An 18446-nucleotide genomic window follows, 5' to 3' on the forward strand; every position below is an offset into this window, starting at 1 on the left:
ACACCGAAACCACTTCTCCCCGTTCAGACCTGTGTGAGCCAAACCACCGATGGAGTGGAGTATCTGTTAGACGCTCTTATAGATGTGTAATACATCAGCATTGCATTGGATTCTGGGTTTCGGAGTTGATTTTATGGCTTGAATGTGATGTTTACAATTTCCTCTAAATGTGAATTACATTTATTTAAAACCTCTTGAATTAAACTTGAACTTTAAATGAAGCTCAACTTGTGTCCATTATTGAACATCCTCTTCCACCCTGGTTAAAAGAAATCAGTGCTCAGTGTCACAGCTAACCACACAGCTCAGCAATATGGACACATTCATTTACAGACATGGGTTGTAAAGTTGTTTAATGTTAATCGGCTTTATAAAAATAATACTAAAACCAAGGCCTTGAGCTTTTTCACAAAAGGGGAAAAAAAGCAACATGTTCAGCCCGACCAACATGCAAAAGCAAAATACAAATATGTGTTCTGAAAAATATGAAATGAATCACTTATTAATTCACTTTCAGTGAAAAACCTGAAACTGTTTCATTTCTCTCGTATTATACAAAAGACAAACTGAGATGTTCAGTTGTAAACGTGTTGAAAACTATCTACACACACACACACACACACACACACACACACACTCACACACACACTGGGTGTTCACCAACCCCCGAAGCCTCCCCTGTCAGGACGGTACGTGTCACTCTGCCAGTTCTGGAGGAACGGAGAGCTCTGGATCTGCTGGACGCCGGTGCCGAAGCGAGCCGCCCACAGGTCCGATGACGCAGACACGTGAGTCGAGCTGTTCCACGCCATCTGCACGTTATTAGGCAAGAACCCTCTCAAGCCTGGAGGTCCCAGCACTCCCAGGCTGTTCAGAAGCGGGTGTCGGAGTCCGACAGCACCATTGTGCGACGCGAACCTCAGGCCGGTCAGACCCATGGGCTGATGTGAGGCCGACATGAAGCCAGAGCCCTGCAGTCCTGGGTAAAAACTGTCCATGCCATATCTAGGCGTGGGAAGGATACCGCACTGGTTCATGACCAGCGGCTCCAAGGAACCCGTCCTCGAAACACTGCTCCCATTGGATGCCGGGCCTGAGCGCGTGTCTATGACCGAGATCGGGCTGGTTTGCTCCCAGGGCTCTGGACTGTTGATCACACTGCTGGCGCTCTCAGGGATTGGTGCAGCCGGCGGTGAGGCTGGCCTGAAGGCGCACGCCGGTCCTCCTCGATGGTCCACGTCACCACTAGCTTCAACACCAGATGCCACGCTTCCAGGAGTCGGGACGGCCGGTTCGGTTTGGTTGGAGGTCTCCGGGTGAGCCGTTGAACTGTGGGTTTCCGAGGAGAACTGAGGATAGGAATCTGACAGATCGCCAAGGCCGAGGAAGCTTTGGTGAGGATCGAGTCGGAAAGAAGTTTCTAAAGCTTCGCCTGCGTCGGACTTGGCGAGCATCTTGGAAGCCTTGAACTGAGAGATTGCTTCGCTGAGAGCTTTGAAGTCTAACTCTTTGGGCGTCTCGCTGGGGTCTCGGTGTTGAAGAGCGGGCTCGGAGACGGGAGGGAGCGCGAGGGACGGCTGTTGCTCTGTAACAACATGGCTCAACATAGCTGTGACCGCTACACTGTTATCTGAAGAGTCCTGGTCCGAGTCCATGGACATGCTATCATCTCTCACTACAGGGACAAGAGAGAGGTTACAGGCCATCAACAGTCAGAACTTCACATCAGGAGACACATTTCAATGGCAGTCAATTGGTTTTGAACCATCATTTCAATTCCCTTCTACAAAATTATGACCCTCTAAAAACAGATTACAACAGACATTTATTCCTGATAAGTGTGTGATGAACAGATTATAGCATTAAATGAGGATTCTGGTACACAATGACCACTTTGGGTACCGGCTTGACTGACAGTTTTAATGATTTATTAATCATTCTCCAAACTCAATACATGGGTCTGTGCGAGTATAGACATCCCTATCTTTGCTGTCGGCTCCTCAATGTCTATTTGTGTGTTAATGAGGCTTCAATCCCTGAGTTTCTCCTGGCAGAAGTCAGGACAGCCCTGGACAAAACACTCACCAATGATGTGACTTGCATCTCCATAAATTTCATAAAATCAAGTGACTGAAAATGTCAAGAAAATCCCATATACTTTATATTAAGACTCCTTTCAATAGCCAACCGGCTCTAAACACAGGACGGCATGAGGTCACGTATATGATGTCACTTGAAAGACTTGAGGGACTCTAAAATTGCAACGATCAAGTTTGTTAAAACGACTTGGACACATGACAAAAAAACTAAACAAAATGGCTGCCAGCATGTTGGTGGACAAAATAAATAACATTCAGATTCAAAATTATTGGCCAATATTTATACTGCGAAAACAACTTTACGAACCACAAAATGAATTTTAATTGGTTTAAAACATGTCCGTTATAGAGAGGAGTTACCGTGCTAAGCGTTAGCATCGTCCTCTGCTTTAGTTCTGCTAAATCTGCTAATCTACCATAAAATACAAAGAGCAAGTTTAAAGAAAAATGGAGATAAAGTTTTATCAAAATACATTTATTGGAAGAATTGTATATACACATTTGAGTTTTTTGCTAACCAGATACAAAAGATATTATTAATGCCAGTTCACTATAGTTTAGGGGTTATTTCTGTTTTGGGTTTTTGGTTGTAACGGTTACAAAGTTTTGGTTACAAATACAAATACACTTTTCTGTATTTACACACTAAACACACTAGAAACTTTTACATCTGACTAATCAAAATCTTCAGACAATGGTGTTCACACCTGCAAAGGGTTACAAACACACACTCAAGAGCCAAAACAGAGTCAAAACTGGCTTCTGACAAACGAGACAAGGTAAAAACACCTGGCTTGTTTAGAGGGTTTTGAAACCTGGCGCATTTTCTTCCTTAGTTTGGTTCGTTAATCACATCACAATAATCAGTTCGAGATGGCGGTGTGCAGTTTATCAGTCCGAGCAGAGCGGCTGGACACTGACAGGTGAACTCTGTGTTAATGCGAGTCTCCTCGTTGCTGCCCTGTGAAAGTGAACCGAACCAAAGAAAAAAATGCCACATGATAACAGTTGAAGTCTCTATTTCAGAACAAAGCAAAAGGTCTACTGAAGAAAACTTTAACATCAGTTTATCGCCACAGATTTATCTAGGATGCCGTGTTTGTTCTCCTCCAGAAGTCCGTGAACACTTCATATCTAAAGAGGCTATATTTAAGAATGTTTATGTATTAATTGCTTTTTTGTTGCCAATGTGTGAACAGCTTGTAACGAAACCTGGCTTTTTCCCCGTCTTTTAAGTCTTTCACATAAAAACGGAAGGTAAACGTGCGCTCCGAGGGCTTCTCTTTCTCTTTCTCTTTGTGTCTGCATGACACAATGACTTTGTAGTTTAAATGAATCCTTTTCTTTGCACTGTAGTTTCACATAGCCAGATCTATAGTGTAACCGTGTAATTTTAACTAATCCGTCGCAGGGAGCTTTGATTGACAGGCAATTTGACCAATCATAATCCGCCATCTGCCTTTTTGTCCGACAAAGCAGTCAGGAGAGTTAGTAGATTAACGTTAGTGGAAAAACAGTGTGTACTGACATCTTTCCACGGTTTAAACAACATTTCTTCTTATGTTCATTCATCATTTGATGCTATAAATACAGAAGGAAGAGATGATCGGTTCATGAGCCGCTTTAAGAGGCTCCACAGCGATCTGTCAGACACAAAACTATATTTATTGTTTACATTTTTTTTAAAATTACCAAATTTGAAAGTTGAGACTTTCAGACCAAATTTGAAAGTTGAGACTTTGACACCACGCTGAAAGGCGAGAGAGACTTAGAGGTTACTTTTGATACGAAACAGTGTCCTCTCTGCTCCACGCTGTAGTTTTCACTGCGTGAGAACATGATGTGTGGCGGGAGAGCGGCTTCTCAAGTGAAGAGCGATCAATAACTTTGCCGTGAGTATAGTCGAGGCCTTGAATCACGGTCAGTCTCTTGTGCGTTACGCGAGTGTGAGCGCAGTTCACTTAACGGCCAGCGGTGGCGCTAATAACACTGGTTTCTGAATTCTACATATAGCCACTTTAAATACCAAAATGAATATATTAGGAAGAAATTCACAACATCTTAACATTTCTGTTGTTGGCTCATCTCGTATGAAAACATTTTAATCCCGTTCTAATTGGGACAAAAAATATAAATGATAAAAAATATATGATACAGTTTCAAGGTACTAAAAATGTGACATTCATTGGCTAGTGTGGTTCATGGTTTTATTCAGTGGTGAGTTTATACAAAAGACCTGTTGATCCCAAAGGAAAACAAGATTTCTATTGGGTGTTCATCCATGTCTTTCCCTCTGCCTCGTCTTCTATTATCACGGCATAATGCCACTGTGTGATGGAGAGCTGTTTTTGTTCAGTACCTCTTTTAACTTTCAGAAAACACCATTTTGTCCTGTCATTTTCTATTTTCATTGTTCATCAGTTCATTTCCTTGACTTGGAGTCATTGTGTTTTAGCTGGCCTCGCCTCTATGATGAATAATAAAGGTCGCTCTGGATCACTGTGGCCGCAGACCGACTGGGAAACTCATTTAGAGACGTGTAGTTTGATGTTGTCAGATGGGTTTACCACAGAATCACTTACATGACGCTGGATCAGGAGTGGGGTAAGTCTCAGCAGACGGGGCGCTGGCCACGCCTTCTCCACTGGCTAAACTGCTTATTACAAACTTTACGTCTTCAACATTGGCAATAACGATGCCACTGCTCGAGTAGTGCGGGAACATCTCAAACTGGAAGCCTGTTGGACAGGATTTAAACACACATTACTTTCGTCATAAATAGGCAAGTCACTGATTCCAGAACCATAAATCATGCTTGAATTTACCTTTGGATAACAACTGATAAACAAACTACATAAAAACATTTTAATAAAGCATTTATCTGCAGCCTCTGGTTCCTAGAACACTAGTTATGTAAAACAGTTGTACAAATGAACAAGATCAATGGATTTATTTCCATTCAGACTGATGGAAAAATGTCGGGTTTAAAAGATTCCCTATCCTGAGGCTCCCTCAAATACAATCTGAACTATTCTAAAAGCACACTAAAGCCCAACGTTACACCACAGAACATTATGTGAGTGTGTAGAAAATAACCAGGTGGTGTCATCATTGGATGGGGATTATTAGAGGCCATGACGGATAAGGGCTGATGGAGGGAATTTGTCCAGGACACCAGTTACACCCCTACTCTCCTATGAGAAGTGCCATGGGATTTTTAAAGGAGTAGTTCACTTCAGAGTTTACATTTCATGATAATTTACTCTCTCCAATGTCATCCAAGATGTTCATGTCTTTCTTTCCTCAGTGGAAAAGAAATGAAGGTTTTTGAGGAAAACATTCCAGGGTTTTTCTCCATATAGTGACTTCAATGGGGTCCAACTCCAACAATGGGGTCCAACTCCAACAATGGGGTCCAACTCCAACAATGGGGTCCAACTCCAACAATGGGGTCCAACAAAGGTCCAGATGTGAGTTTCAGTGCAGCTTCAAAGTCTCGACACGATCCAGCCGAGGAATAAGAGTCTTATCTAGACAAACTATCCGCCATTTTATAACAAAATAAACATTTAAATGCTTTTAACCACAAATGCTGGTCTTACACTAGCTGTGATGCGACACACATTACGTAATCAGGTTGAAAGGTCAAGTGTGACGTAGGCGGAAGAACCGACCTAGTGTTTATAAAGCCAACGTGAAAAGACTAAGTCTTAAATAAATAAAAGATAAAACAACGATGTCGGACGATTTTGAATATAACGGATACATTTTTGAACCGGAACACGTGTGACCTTTCAAAGTGATTACATAATGTGTGGCGCATCAAGAAGAGCATTTGTGGTTAAAAGCATATAAATGTTTATTTAGTTGTAAAATGTCCGCTGGTTTGTCTAGATAAGACTCTTATTCCTCGGCTGGATCGTGTCGAGACTTTGAAGCTGCACTGAAACTCACATCTGGACCTTCGACCCGTTGGACCCCATTGAAGACACTATATGGAGAACAATCCTGGAGTGTTTTCCTCAAAAACCTTGTGATGGATTTTTTAATTAATCAACTTTAATTAATCAACTAACATTTGTTTTTCTTGCAGGAACGACATTCATATGCTTTTAAATGTTTCCAAACTCTTTGGGGAAAACTTGTGACTTTGAGTATGTGTGTGTGTGTATAACTAACAGAAAGGGGAAGTGAAACTAGACAGATGACTAGTTCTCAAAACTTGTGATAAGTAATCACAGAATCAGAGTTTGCTTGTGCCAGTGACAGAGGGAAAAGGTTGGGGCTTTTGAACCAATTGAACCAATCATATTGAAGGTGACATGTTAGTCTTATTTGTTTTCTCGATTCTATAAAAGCTGTTGTATCCGTGTTTTCTCAAGATCCTCCGGCCTTGCTTCTTGGGAGAGATTCCCTGAGAACTGCTCGGGAAGATCTCCTGGCTGTGATCAAAGCATTTAAAGGACATTTGCTTGAGTCTGTTTGTTGATTATTCCTGTGCAGGAAGCTAGTTTAGGAAGGAAGCTAGTTTAGGGACAAAGCTAGTTTAGGGAAGCAAGTTAGTTAGAGTAAGACTCGGCCAGTTGTCGACTGAAGACGCAAGAGCTAGAGTATAAAGGCATTGGGTGTCAATTAGTAGACGCCCCAGATAAAGGTATTGTTGTCGATTTGGAGACGCCTCAGGTAATAAGATCAATTGGGTGTCGATTTGGAGATGCCACAGATAGTTAGGTTTAGGGAAAAATCTATGACAACCTTCATTTATTTTCAACTGAAGAAAGAAAGACATGAACATCTTGGATGACGTGGGGGAGAGTAAATGATCAGGAAATTTTAATTCTGAAGTGAACTACTCCTTTAATGACCACAGAGAGTCAAACCCGGTTTACTGTCTCATTGGAAGGACGGACTCATACTGACAGGCACGGACCTACTTATAATGCAAAGCTAGTTCACTAGGTTTAGGAACAATCACACAGTACACTCAAAAAGGTCTAAGAGCACCTGTGAGAAATATCAGGTGTCGTTGCTTGATGAATCTCGCTTGCAGATCCACTAGACAATCGAGGTCCGGAGCTCTTCGTGACGGAGTGTCACACTCGTGGTACGACAGGATCTCCACGATATGTCTCTTCTCATAAGCAGTGAGGATCTCGTACAGGTTCAAGGCGTCCGCTTTGAGCCTGGAGACAGAGAAGCAGCACAGGTCATGGTGAGATCCTGCAGCGTGTCAGCACTGTGTGAACGGGTCTGGTGTCGAACCTGCTGTGCTCTCTGAGCTTCTTGTGTGATTTGAAGTGTATCCTCCACCTCCAGGGGCTCTGAGGAGAGTTCAGCTGCTCGATGTGCTCAAGGATATCCCGGAGCTTCTCTGAAAACAGACAAACAGCTTTGCTGAAACGCCTGTTCAAGTTCAACAAACCTAATCTCAACAATGAGCCTAATCTTCAGGGTACTTCAGACCGCGGTGGAAACACAGACAGCAACAGGTCTGGGGGGAAAAAGTTCCTGGGACAAATTGGGATGCACTTGCTTGGACGCCTGGGAACACGCTGAACGAGTGTTACCTGCTGTGATGACGGCTGGATTCAACACGTGCTCATCGGACACGATGAAACCCCCGGACTGAAAGAGCTCATTGTAGGTGTGGTTCTGGATGTCACTCAGGTTGTCAACGCCAGCAAAGCTCACAGACGGATGCTTCTTCAGCGAAACTAAAGAAGGGATCTATGGGTATAAAACACAACATCTGTGGTTTCAGTTTATGGTTCCCAAATTCAACGAATCCGCTTTGAGTGCTCAGCTGACGTACCTTGTGAACCTGTGTGGCGATGTCCATATTCGGGATGATGACCAGTAGTTTATCTTGACTGTTGCTTTTTTCAAGGAAACCCTGAGGGTTACACTCCAAATCCCCCAACTTCTTCAAATATTCCTGTTACAATCGTCAGTACAAGGTTAGTATACATCCATCTCGATTCGTTTAACACTTGACAGTCAGTTTCACCAACACTGAAGCTACAATTCCACCTTTGTTCAAGTGAAAAGGCTACGTTCAGACTGTCAGTCCAAATCCGATTTTTGTGCATATCTGATTGAAATCCGATCAGATTTAGCAAGTGAGAATGGCCAAAAGTCACATGAAATGTGATATGTGGTTTGTAGGGGTGTAACAATATATCGTGTCTCTATATCACAATACAAAAATGCAACAATATGTATTGTGGATAGTGACTCTGTATTGCGTATAATTCACCCAAAACTGAGTGAGAAAAAATTCAAGGTTTTTAGAGTTTGTGTCAGTTCTACATTAAACTACTGTTTATAATGTTGAATATAATGTATAATAATGCCAGTAAAAGGTGGCCTACATTATTTTAAATCTAGTCAGTGACAGAGTGTAAGCATATTCATCTAAAATAATTCTGTATTTTCATCTTCAGAATCATGAATATGTTTATGCTGGTGTCTCTATTGTCCTGTGCTTTGGTCCAATCCTATTAATTTACACCCACAATGTAATACCAAATTTGCCATTTTAATCAACAGTACATTTTTTGTTAACCTTTTATTACTGTATATGTCTTAGAGTATTGCAATAATATTGTATCGTGAGTTCAGTATCCTGACATGAGGGTATTCCCCCACTACATTATTATACATTATATTCAACATTATATATAGTAGTTTAATGTAGTACTGGCACTAAAACTCTGTGAACTTGAATTTCTTCCTCACACAGAAATTTTATTTTGGGTGAACTACACACAATACATAGTCACTATCCACGATGCATAGTTGCATTTTTGTATTGTGGAATATTGTTACACCCCTAATGCCTACTAACGCAACGCCATCGGCAGTCCAATGCAGATTTTCCAGAAAACTAAAGAGCGGCATGGACACACACATCAGATGTGAACAGTTGCGATACAACAGTGTGGACGTCAATCATTTTAGATCAGATTCCAATCGGAGTTGGACTGACAGTGTGAACGTAGCCTAATTAGCCATGTTTACACCTGCTATTAGCATCCGACTTCAGGTGGAGGGCACTAAACACAGGTGGAGGGCACTAAACAGGCACTAAACCCAGGTGGAGGGCACTAAACACAGCCGGAGGGCACTAAACAGGCACTAAACCCAGGTGGAGGGCACTAAACACAGGTGGAGGACACTTAACACAGGTGGAGGACACTTAACACAGGTGGAGGACACTTAACACAGGTGGAGGACACTAAACAGGCACTAAACACAGGCGGAGGGCACTAAACACAGGCACTAAACCCAGGTGGAGGGCACTAAACACAGGTGGAGGACACTTAACACAGGTGGAGGACACTTAACACAGGTGGAGGACACTTAACACAGGTGGAGGACACTAAACAGGCACTAAACCCAGGTGGAGGGCACTAAACCCAGGTGGAGGACACTTAACACAGGTGGAGGACACTTAACACAGGTGGAGGACACTTAACACAGGTGGAGGACACTTAACACAGGTGGAGGACACTAAACAGGCACTAAACACAGGCGGAGGGCACTAAACACAGGCACTAAACACAGGCGGAGGGCACTAAACACAGGTACTAAACACAACAGGTGGAGGACACTAAACACAGGCACTAAACACAGGCACTAAACACAGGTGGAGGGCACTAAACACAGGCACTAAACACAGGTGGAGGGCACTAAACACAGGCACTAAACACAGGTGGAGGGCACTAAACACAGGCACTAAACACAGGTGGAGGGCACTAAACACAGGTGGAGGACACTAAACACAGGCACTAAACACAGGTGGAGGGCACTAAACACAGGCACTAAACACAGGTGGAGGGCACTAAACACAGGTGGAGGGCACTAAACACAGGCACTAAACACAGGTGGAGGGCACTAAACACAGGCACTAAACACAGGTGGAGGGCACTAAACACAGGTGGAGAGCACTAAACACAGGTGGAGGGCACTAAACACAGCCGGAGGGCACTAAACACAGGCACTAAACACAGGTGGAGGGCACTAAACATAGCTGGAGGGCACTAAACACAGGTGGAGGGCACTAAACACAGGTGGAGGGCACTAAACACAGCCGGAGGGCACTAAACACAGGTGGAGGGCACTAAACACAGGCACTAAACACAGGCGGGGGGCACTAAACACAGGTACTAAACACCGGTGGAGGACACTAAACACAGGCACTAAACACAGGTGGAGGGCACTAAACACAGGCACTAAACACAGCCGGAGGGCACTAAACACAGGTACTAAACACAGGTGGAGGGCACTAAACACAGGCACTAAACACAGGTGGAGGACACTAAACACAGGCGGGGGGCACTAAACACAGGCACTAAACACAGGCGGAGGGCACTAAACACAGGTGGAGGGCACTAAACACAGGTGGAGGACACTAAACACAGGCACTAAACACAGGCGGAGGGCACTAAACACAGGTGGAGGGCACTAAACACAGGTGGAGGACACTAAACACAGGCACTAAACACAGGTGGAGGGCACTAAACACAGGCACTAAACACAGGTGGAGGGCACTAAACACAGGCGGGGGGCACTAAACACAGGCACTAAACACAGGTGGAGGACACTAAACACAGGTGGAGGGCACTAAACACAGGCACTAAACACAGGTGGAGGGCACTAAACACAGGCGGGGGGCACTAAACACAGGTACTAAACACCGGTGGAGGACACTAAACACAGGTGGAGGGCACTAAACACAGGCACTAAACACAGGTGGAGGACACTAAACACAGGCGGGGGGCACTAAACACAGGTACTAAACACCGGTGGAGGACACTAAACACAGGCACTAAACACAGGTGGAGGGCACTAAACACAGGCACTAAACACAGCCGGAGGACACTAAACACAGGCACTAAACACAGGTGGAGGGCACTAAACACAGGCACTAAACACAGGTGGAGGGCACTAAACACAGCCGGAGGACACTAAACACAGGTGGAGGACACTAAACACAGGTACTAAACACAGGTGGAGGGCACTAAACACAGGCACTAAACACAGGTGGAGGACACTAAACACAGGCGGGGGGCACTAAACACAGGCACTAAACACAGGTGGAGGGCACTAAACACAGGTGGAGGGCACTAAACACAGGCACTAAACACAGGTGGAGGGCACTAAACACAGGTGGAGGGCACTAAACACAGGTGGAGGGCACTAAACACAGGCACTAAACACAGGTGGAGGGCACTAAACACAGGCGGGGGGCACTAAACACAGGCACTAAACACAGGTGGAGGACACTAAACACAGGTGGAGGGCACTAAACACAGGCACTAAACACAGGTGGAGGACACTAAACACAGGCGGGGGGCACTAAACACAGGTACTAAACACCGGTGGAGGACACTAAACACAGGCACTAAACACAGGTGGAGGGCACTAAACACAGGCACTAAACACAGCCGGAGGACACTAAACACAGGCACTAAACACAGGTGGAGGGCACTAAACACAGGCACTAAACACAGGTGGAGGGCACTAAACACAGGCACTAAACACAGGTGGAGGACACTAAACACAGGCACTAAACACAGGTGGAGGACACTAAACACAGGTGGAGGACACTAAACACAGGCACTAAACACTAGGGCTGGGTTTCGATTCAATTTTCAAGAATCGATTCGATTCCGATTCTCAAGATCTTGAATCGATTATCATTATTCGATTCGATTCGATTCGATCCGATCCGATCTTCGAGATTTAGATAATGGTTTTTGAAAAAAGCAATTTTTTCCAGCTGTTACCTGAATTACATGACTGTACTAGTTATGCAACATATTGATACTATTATTATAGACATTCAACTGCAAATTAATGGAATATTGGTGGTTGTAAAGAACAATCCCCCTTCCAGAGTGTTGATACAACTGCTTTCACAAACTTGCACTGGTGTAGACGACCGAGGACGCAGAGGTATATCAGCAGCAGTAGACCGATTATTTAGACGCGAACCTGATGTATTATTAAAAATGACATTAAGAATTTTCCAAAAAGCTGCTACAGTTCAGATGCAAATGCACCTTTATTTTTTATTTTAATGATCAACATTTAGAACACATTTGTTCTAAGCCAGTGCAAATGTAAACAGATTGTTGGTTACTGGCTTCACAGTAAACAGACAACGAGATGTGCGGATGGGCTATTATTTCAACCGCATCACAAAACGCATCCGTCCGCACCAACGTTTTTGACCAATTTTCAAAACAGCACCCGCCCGCCATCCGCTTAATGTATGCATATATTTTTTATATGATTGGTTAACCGCCCGCCACCCATCCGAAAATATAATTTTTCGTCACGTCATCCGCCCGATCCACGGTTTATCCGCGGAGTCCGCGGCTGTAACCGCCAACCGCGCATTTCTATCAGAATGTAAATAAAATTTGAACTTACAAAACCTTTAGAAAACCATTGCTTTTGTCAAGCTCGTTCTCTGCATTGCTTCTGATTCTGAACCCGAAATGGTGCCAGATCCATAGACTGTGGCCAGATCGGAGCTTTGAGCGTTTCTGGAGTTTTCAAAGCAACCGCTTGCTTAACGTTACTGACGTTGTTTTAATGTCCTTCCACCTCGCGCGCATGCGTGAATTCAATGACGCGGAAAGTTAAAGTTCACGGGGAAAATCGATCCTCTGAGTTACGGATCGATCTTTAGAAATTAATATGAAAATCGATTCAGAATCGGTGAATCGATTTTTTCAACACAGCCCTACTAAACACAGGTACTAAACACCGGTGGAGGACACTAAACACAGGCACTAAACACAGGTGGAGGACACTAAACACAGGCACTAAACACAGGTGGAGGACACTAAACACAGGCACTAAACACAGGTGGAGGGCATTAAACACAGGTACTAAACACCGGTGGAGGACACTAAACACAGGCACTAAACACAGGTGGAGGACACTAAACACAGGCACTAAACACAGGTGGAGGGCATTAAACACAGGCACTAAACACAGGTGGAGGACACTAAACACAGGTGGAGGGCACTAAACACAGGCATTAAACACAGGCGGAGGGCACTAAACACAGGCACTAAACACAGGTGGAGGGCACTAAACACAGGCACTAAACACAGGTGGAGGACACTAAACACAGGTGGAGGGCACTAAACACAGGCACTAAACACAGGTGGAGGACACTAAACACAGGTGGAGGGCACTAAACACAGGCACTAAACACAGGTGGAGGGCACTAAACACAGGTGGAGGGCATTAAACAAAGGCACTAAACACAGGTGGAGGGCACTAAACACAGGCACTAAACACAGGTGGAGGGCACTAAACACAGGCACTAAACACAGGTGGAGGGCACTAAACACAGGCACTAAACACAGGTGGAGGACACTAAACACAGGCACTAAACACAGGTGGAGGACACTAAACACAGGTGGAGGGCACTAAACACAGGCACTAAACACCGGTGGAGGGCACTAAACACAAGCACTAAACACAGGCACTAAACACAGGTGGAGGACACTAAACACAGGTGGAGGACACTAAACACAGGCACTAAACACCGGTGGAGGGCACTAAACACAAGCACTAAACACAGGCACTAAACACAGGTGGAGGGCACTAAACACAGGCACTAAACACAGGCACTAAACACAGGCACTAAACACAGGTGGAGGACACTAAACACAGGTGGAGGACACTAAACACAGGTGGAGGACACTAAACACAGGTGGAGGACACTAAACACAGGTGGAGGGCACTAAACACAAGCACTAAACACAGGTGGAGGGCACTAAACACAGGCACTAAACACAGGTGGAGGGCATTAAACACAGGTGGAGGACACTAAACACAGGCACTAAACACAGGTGGAGGACACTAAACACAGGTGGAGGACACTAAACACAGGTGGAGGACACTAAACACAGGTGGAGGACACTAAACACAGGTGGAGGACACTAAACACAGGTGGAGGACACTAAACACAGGTGGAGGACACTAAACACAGGTGGAGGGCACTAAACACAAGCACTAAACACAGGTGGAGGGCACTAAACACAGGCACTAAACACAGGTGGAGGGCATTAAACACAGGTGGAGGACACTAAACACAGGCACTAAACACAGGTGGAGGGCACTAAACACAGGCACTAAACACAGGTGGAGGACACTAAACACAGGTGGAGGACACTAAACAGGCACTAAACACAGGTGGAGGGCACTAAACACAGGCACTAAACACAGGTGGAGGACACTAAACACAGGTGGAGGGCACTAAACACAAGCACTAAACACAGGTGGAGGGCACTAAACACAGGCACTAAACACAGGTGGAGGGCATTAAACACAGGTGGAGGACACTAAACACAGGCACTAAACACAGGTGGAGGGCACTAAACACAGGCACTAAACACAGGTGGAGGACACTAAACACAGGTGGAGGACACTAAACACAGGCACTAAACACAGGTGGAGGGCACTAAACAGGCACTAAACACAGGTGGAGGGCATTAAACACAGGCACTAAACACAGGTGGAGGACACTAAACACAGGCACTAAACACAGGTGGAGGACACTAAACACAGGCACTAAACACAGGTGGAGGACACTAAACACAGGTGGAGGACACTAAACACAGGCACTAAACACAGGTGGAGGACACTAAACAAAGGCACTAAACACAGGTGGAGGGGCACTAAACAAAGGTGGAGGGCACTAAACACAGGTGGAGGGCACTAAACACAGGTGGAGGGCACTAAACACAGGTGGAGGGCACTAAACACAGGTGGAGGGCACTAAACAGGTGGAGGGCACTAAACACAGCCGGAGGGCACTAAACACAGGTGGAGGGCACTAAACACAGGCACTAAACACAGCCGGAGGGCACTAAACACAAGCACTAAACACAGGTGGAGGGCACTAAACACAGGTGGAGGGCACTAAACACAGCCGGAGGGCACTAAACACAGCCGGAGGGCACTAAACAAGCACTAAACACAGGTGGAGGGCACTAAACATAGCTGGAGAGCACTAAACACAAGCACTAAACACAGGTGGAGGGCACTAAACACAGGTGGAGGACACTAAACACAGGCACTAAACACAGGTGGAGGGCACTAAACACAGGCACTAAACACAGGTGGAGGGCATTAAACACAGGCACTAAACACAGGTGGAGGGCACTAAACACAGGTGGAGGACACTAAACACAGGCACTAAACACAAGCACTAAAAACAGCCGGAGGGCACTAAACACAGCCGGAGGGCACTAAACAAGCACTAAACACAGGTGGAGGGCACTAAACACAGGTGGAGGGCACTAAACATAGCTGGAGAGCACTAAACACAAGCACTAAACACAGGTGGAGGCACTAAACACAGGTGGAGGACACTAAACACAGGCACTAAACACAGGTGGAGGGCACTAAACACAGGCACTAAACACAGGTGGAGGGCATTAAACACAGGCACTAAACACAGGTGGAGGGCACTAAACACAGGTGGAGGACACTAAACACAGGCACTAAACACAAGCACTAAAAACAGCCGGAGGGCACTAAACACAGCCGGAGGGCACTAAACAAGCACTAAACACAGGTGGAGGGCACTAAACACAGGTGGAGGGCACTAAACAAGCACTAAACACAGGTGGAGGGCACTAAACACAGGTGGAGGGCACTAAACATAGCTGGAGAGCACTAAACACAAGCACTAAACACAGGTGGAGGCACTAAACACAGGTGGAGGACACTAAACACAGGCACTAAACACAGGTGGAGGGCACTAAACACAGGCACTAAACACAGGTGGAGGGCATTAAACACAGGCACTAAACACAGGTGGAGGGCACTAAACACAGGTGGAGGGCACTAAACACAGGCACTAAACACAAGCACTAAAAACAGCCGGAGGGCACTAAACACAGCCGGAGGGCACTAAACAAGCACTAAACACAGGTGGAGGGCACTAAACACAGGTGGAGGGCACTAAACATAGCTGGAGAGCACTAAACACAGGCACTAAACACAGGTGGAGGACACTAAACACAGGTGGAGGACACTAAACACAGGTGGAGGACACTAAACACAGGCACTAAACACAGGTGGAGGGCACTAAACACAGGCACTAAACACAGGTGGAGGGCACTAAACACAGGCACTAAACACAGGTGGAGGGCACTAAACACAGGTGGAGGGCACTAAACACAGGTGGAGGACACTAAACACAGGCACTAAACACAGGTGGAGGGCACTAAACACAGGCACTAAACACAGGTGGAGGGCATTAAACACAGGCACTAAACACAGGTGGAGGACACTAAACACAGGCACTAAACACAGGTGGAGGACACTAAACACAGGCACTAAACACAGGTGGAGGACACTAAACACAGGTGGAGGACACTAAACACAGGTGGAGGACACTAAACACAGGCACTAAACACAGGTGGAGGACACTAAACACAGGCACTAAACACAGGTGGAGGGGCACTAAACAAAGGTGGAGGGCACTAAACAGGCGGAGGGCACTAAACACAGGTGGAGGGCACTAAACAGGTGGAGGGCACTAAACACAGCCGGAGGGCACTAAACACAGGTGGAGGGCACTAAACACAGGCACTAAACACAGCCGGAGGGCACTAAACACAAGCACTAAAAACAGCCGGAGGGCACTAAACACAAGCACTAAACACAGCCGGAGGGCACTAAACACAGGTGGAGGGCACTAAACACAAGCACTAAACACAGCCGGAGGGCACTAAACACAGCCGGAGGGCACTAAACAAGCACTAAACACAGGTGGAGGGCACTAAACACAGGTGGAGGGCACTAAACATAGCTGGAGAGCACTAAACACAAGCACTAAACACAGGTGGAGGGCACTAAACACAGGTGGAGGGCACTAAACATAGCTGGAGAGCACTAAACACAGGCACTAAACACAGGTGGAGGCACTAAACATAGCCGGAGATCACTAAACACAAGCACTAAACACAGATGGAGAGCACTAAACACAAGCACTAAACACAGATGGAGGCACTAAACACAGGTGGAGGAGGGCACTAAACACAGGTGGAGGGCACTAAACATAGCTGGAGAGCACTAAACACAGATGGAGAGCACAGGTGGAGGAGGGCACTAAACACAGGTGGAGGAGGGCACTAAACACAGGCACTAAACACAGCCGGAGGGCACTAAACACAGGTGGAGGGCACTAAACACAGGCACTAAACACAGCCGGAGGGCACTAAACACAGCCGGAGGGCACTAAACAAGCACTAAACACAGGTGGAGGGCACAGGTGGAGGAGGGCACTAAACACAGGTGGAGGAGGGCACTAAACACAGGCACTAAACACAGGTGGAGGGCACTAAACACAGGTGGAGGGCACTAAACACAAGCACTAAACACAGCCGGAGGGCACTAAACACAGCCGGAGGGCACTAAACAAGCACTAAACACAGGTGGAGGGCACTAAACACAGGTGGAGGGCACTAAACATAGCTGGAGAGCACTAAACACAAGCACTAAACACAGGTGGAGGGCACTAAACACAGGTGGAGGGCACTAAACATAGCTGGAGAGCACTAAACACAAGCACTAAACACAGGTGGAGGCACTAAACACAGGTGGAGGGCACTAAACACAGGTGGAGGCACTAAACACAGGTGGAGGGCACTAAACATAGCCGGAGATCACTAAACACAAGCACTAAACACAGATGGAGAGCACTAAACACAAGCACTAAACACAGATGGAGGCACTAAACACAGGTGGAGGAGGGCACTAAACACAGGTGGAGGGCACTAAACATAGCTGGAGAGCACTAAACACAGATGGAGAGCACAGGTGGAGGAGGGCACTAAACTAGGGCTGTCGCGATAACCGCAATATTGCAGTACCGCGCTACTGACAAGCCAACCGCAGAGGAATTCAAGTAACCGCAGCAACCGCGATATTCGCTTGTTTTCTTTTTTCATAAGGCTATACCCTTCTTGTTTTGAACTTCGTGCATGTGTATTGAATGTTTAAATGTTAAATAAGTTAATAATGATAATAAGACGTGGCAATCATGATTTTATCATGGTGATTTGTACAGAGGCTTCGTGGATTTGCACTTGCCTAAACAGACAGTGAAGAGAGTGATCGACTGAGCGCGTGCGATTACCTGCGTCTGTCTTTGAGGTCAAGTCATATTCGTGAAAAGGTTGCCGTGTCCAAGGAAAGTTAAATATTTGTCCTGTCATCCTTTTAACGTTTAAAATAAAGGGCATTTACCATGAATGGCATCAGCGACAGCGCTGGTCAGCATCCACAGCGCGAGGAACTCGCAGT

At 45.8% G+C, this 18446-nt stretch overlaps 2 protein-coding genes across 4 annotated transcripts in view; one reads left to right on the forward strand and one right to left on the reverse strand.

Moving 5' to 3' along the window:
• Window positions 1–219, forward strand: part of ccdc66 (coiled-coil domain containing 66) — a 28472-nt gene extending 28253 nt beyond the window's left edge. For all 3 annotated transcript variants that reach the window (XM_079889650.1, XM_079889651.1, XM_079889652.1), the window contains exon 19: window positions 1–219. This exon is cut by the window's left edge and continues 59 nt beyond it. In XM_079889650.1, coding sequence (XP_079745776.1) covers window positions 1–37 — 37 coding nt within the window. In that variant the 3' untranslated portion in view covers window positions 38–219.
• Window positions 220–337: 118 nt separating this feature from the next.
• Window positions 338–18446, reverse strand: part of tasora (transcription activation suppressor a) — a 47698-nt gene continuing 29589 nt past the window's right edge. Inside the window, exons 18-23 of the mRNA XM_079889649.1 lie at window positions 7912–8034; window positions 7667–7826; window positions 7362–7470; window positions 7104–7282; window positions 4682–4837; window positions 338–1675 (exon numbers count right to left, since the gene is read on the reverse strand). Coding sequence (XP_079745775.1) covers window positions 657–1675; window positions 4682–4837; window positions 7104–7282; window positions 7362–7470; window positions 7667–7826; window positions 7912–8034 — 1746 coding nt within the window. The 3' untranslated portion in view covers window positions 338–656. The remainder of the gene's footprint in view (window positions 1676–4681; window positions 4838–7103; window positions 7283–7361; window positions 7471–7666; window positions 7827–7911; window positions 8035–18446) is intronic.

This window comes from Squalius cephalus, assembly GCF_949319135.1.
Source record: "Squalius cephalus genome assembly, chromosome: 13".
In the NCBI taxonomy this organism is placed as follows: Eukaryota; Metazoa; Chordata; class Actinopteri; order Cypriniformes; family Leuciscidae; genus Squalius; species Squalius cephalus.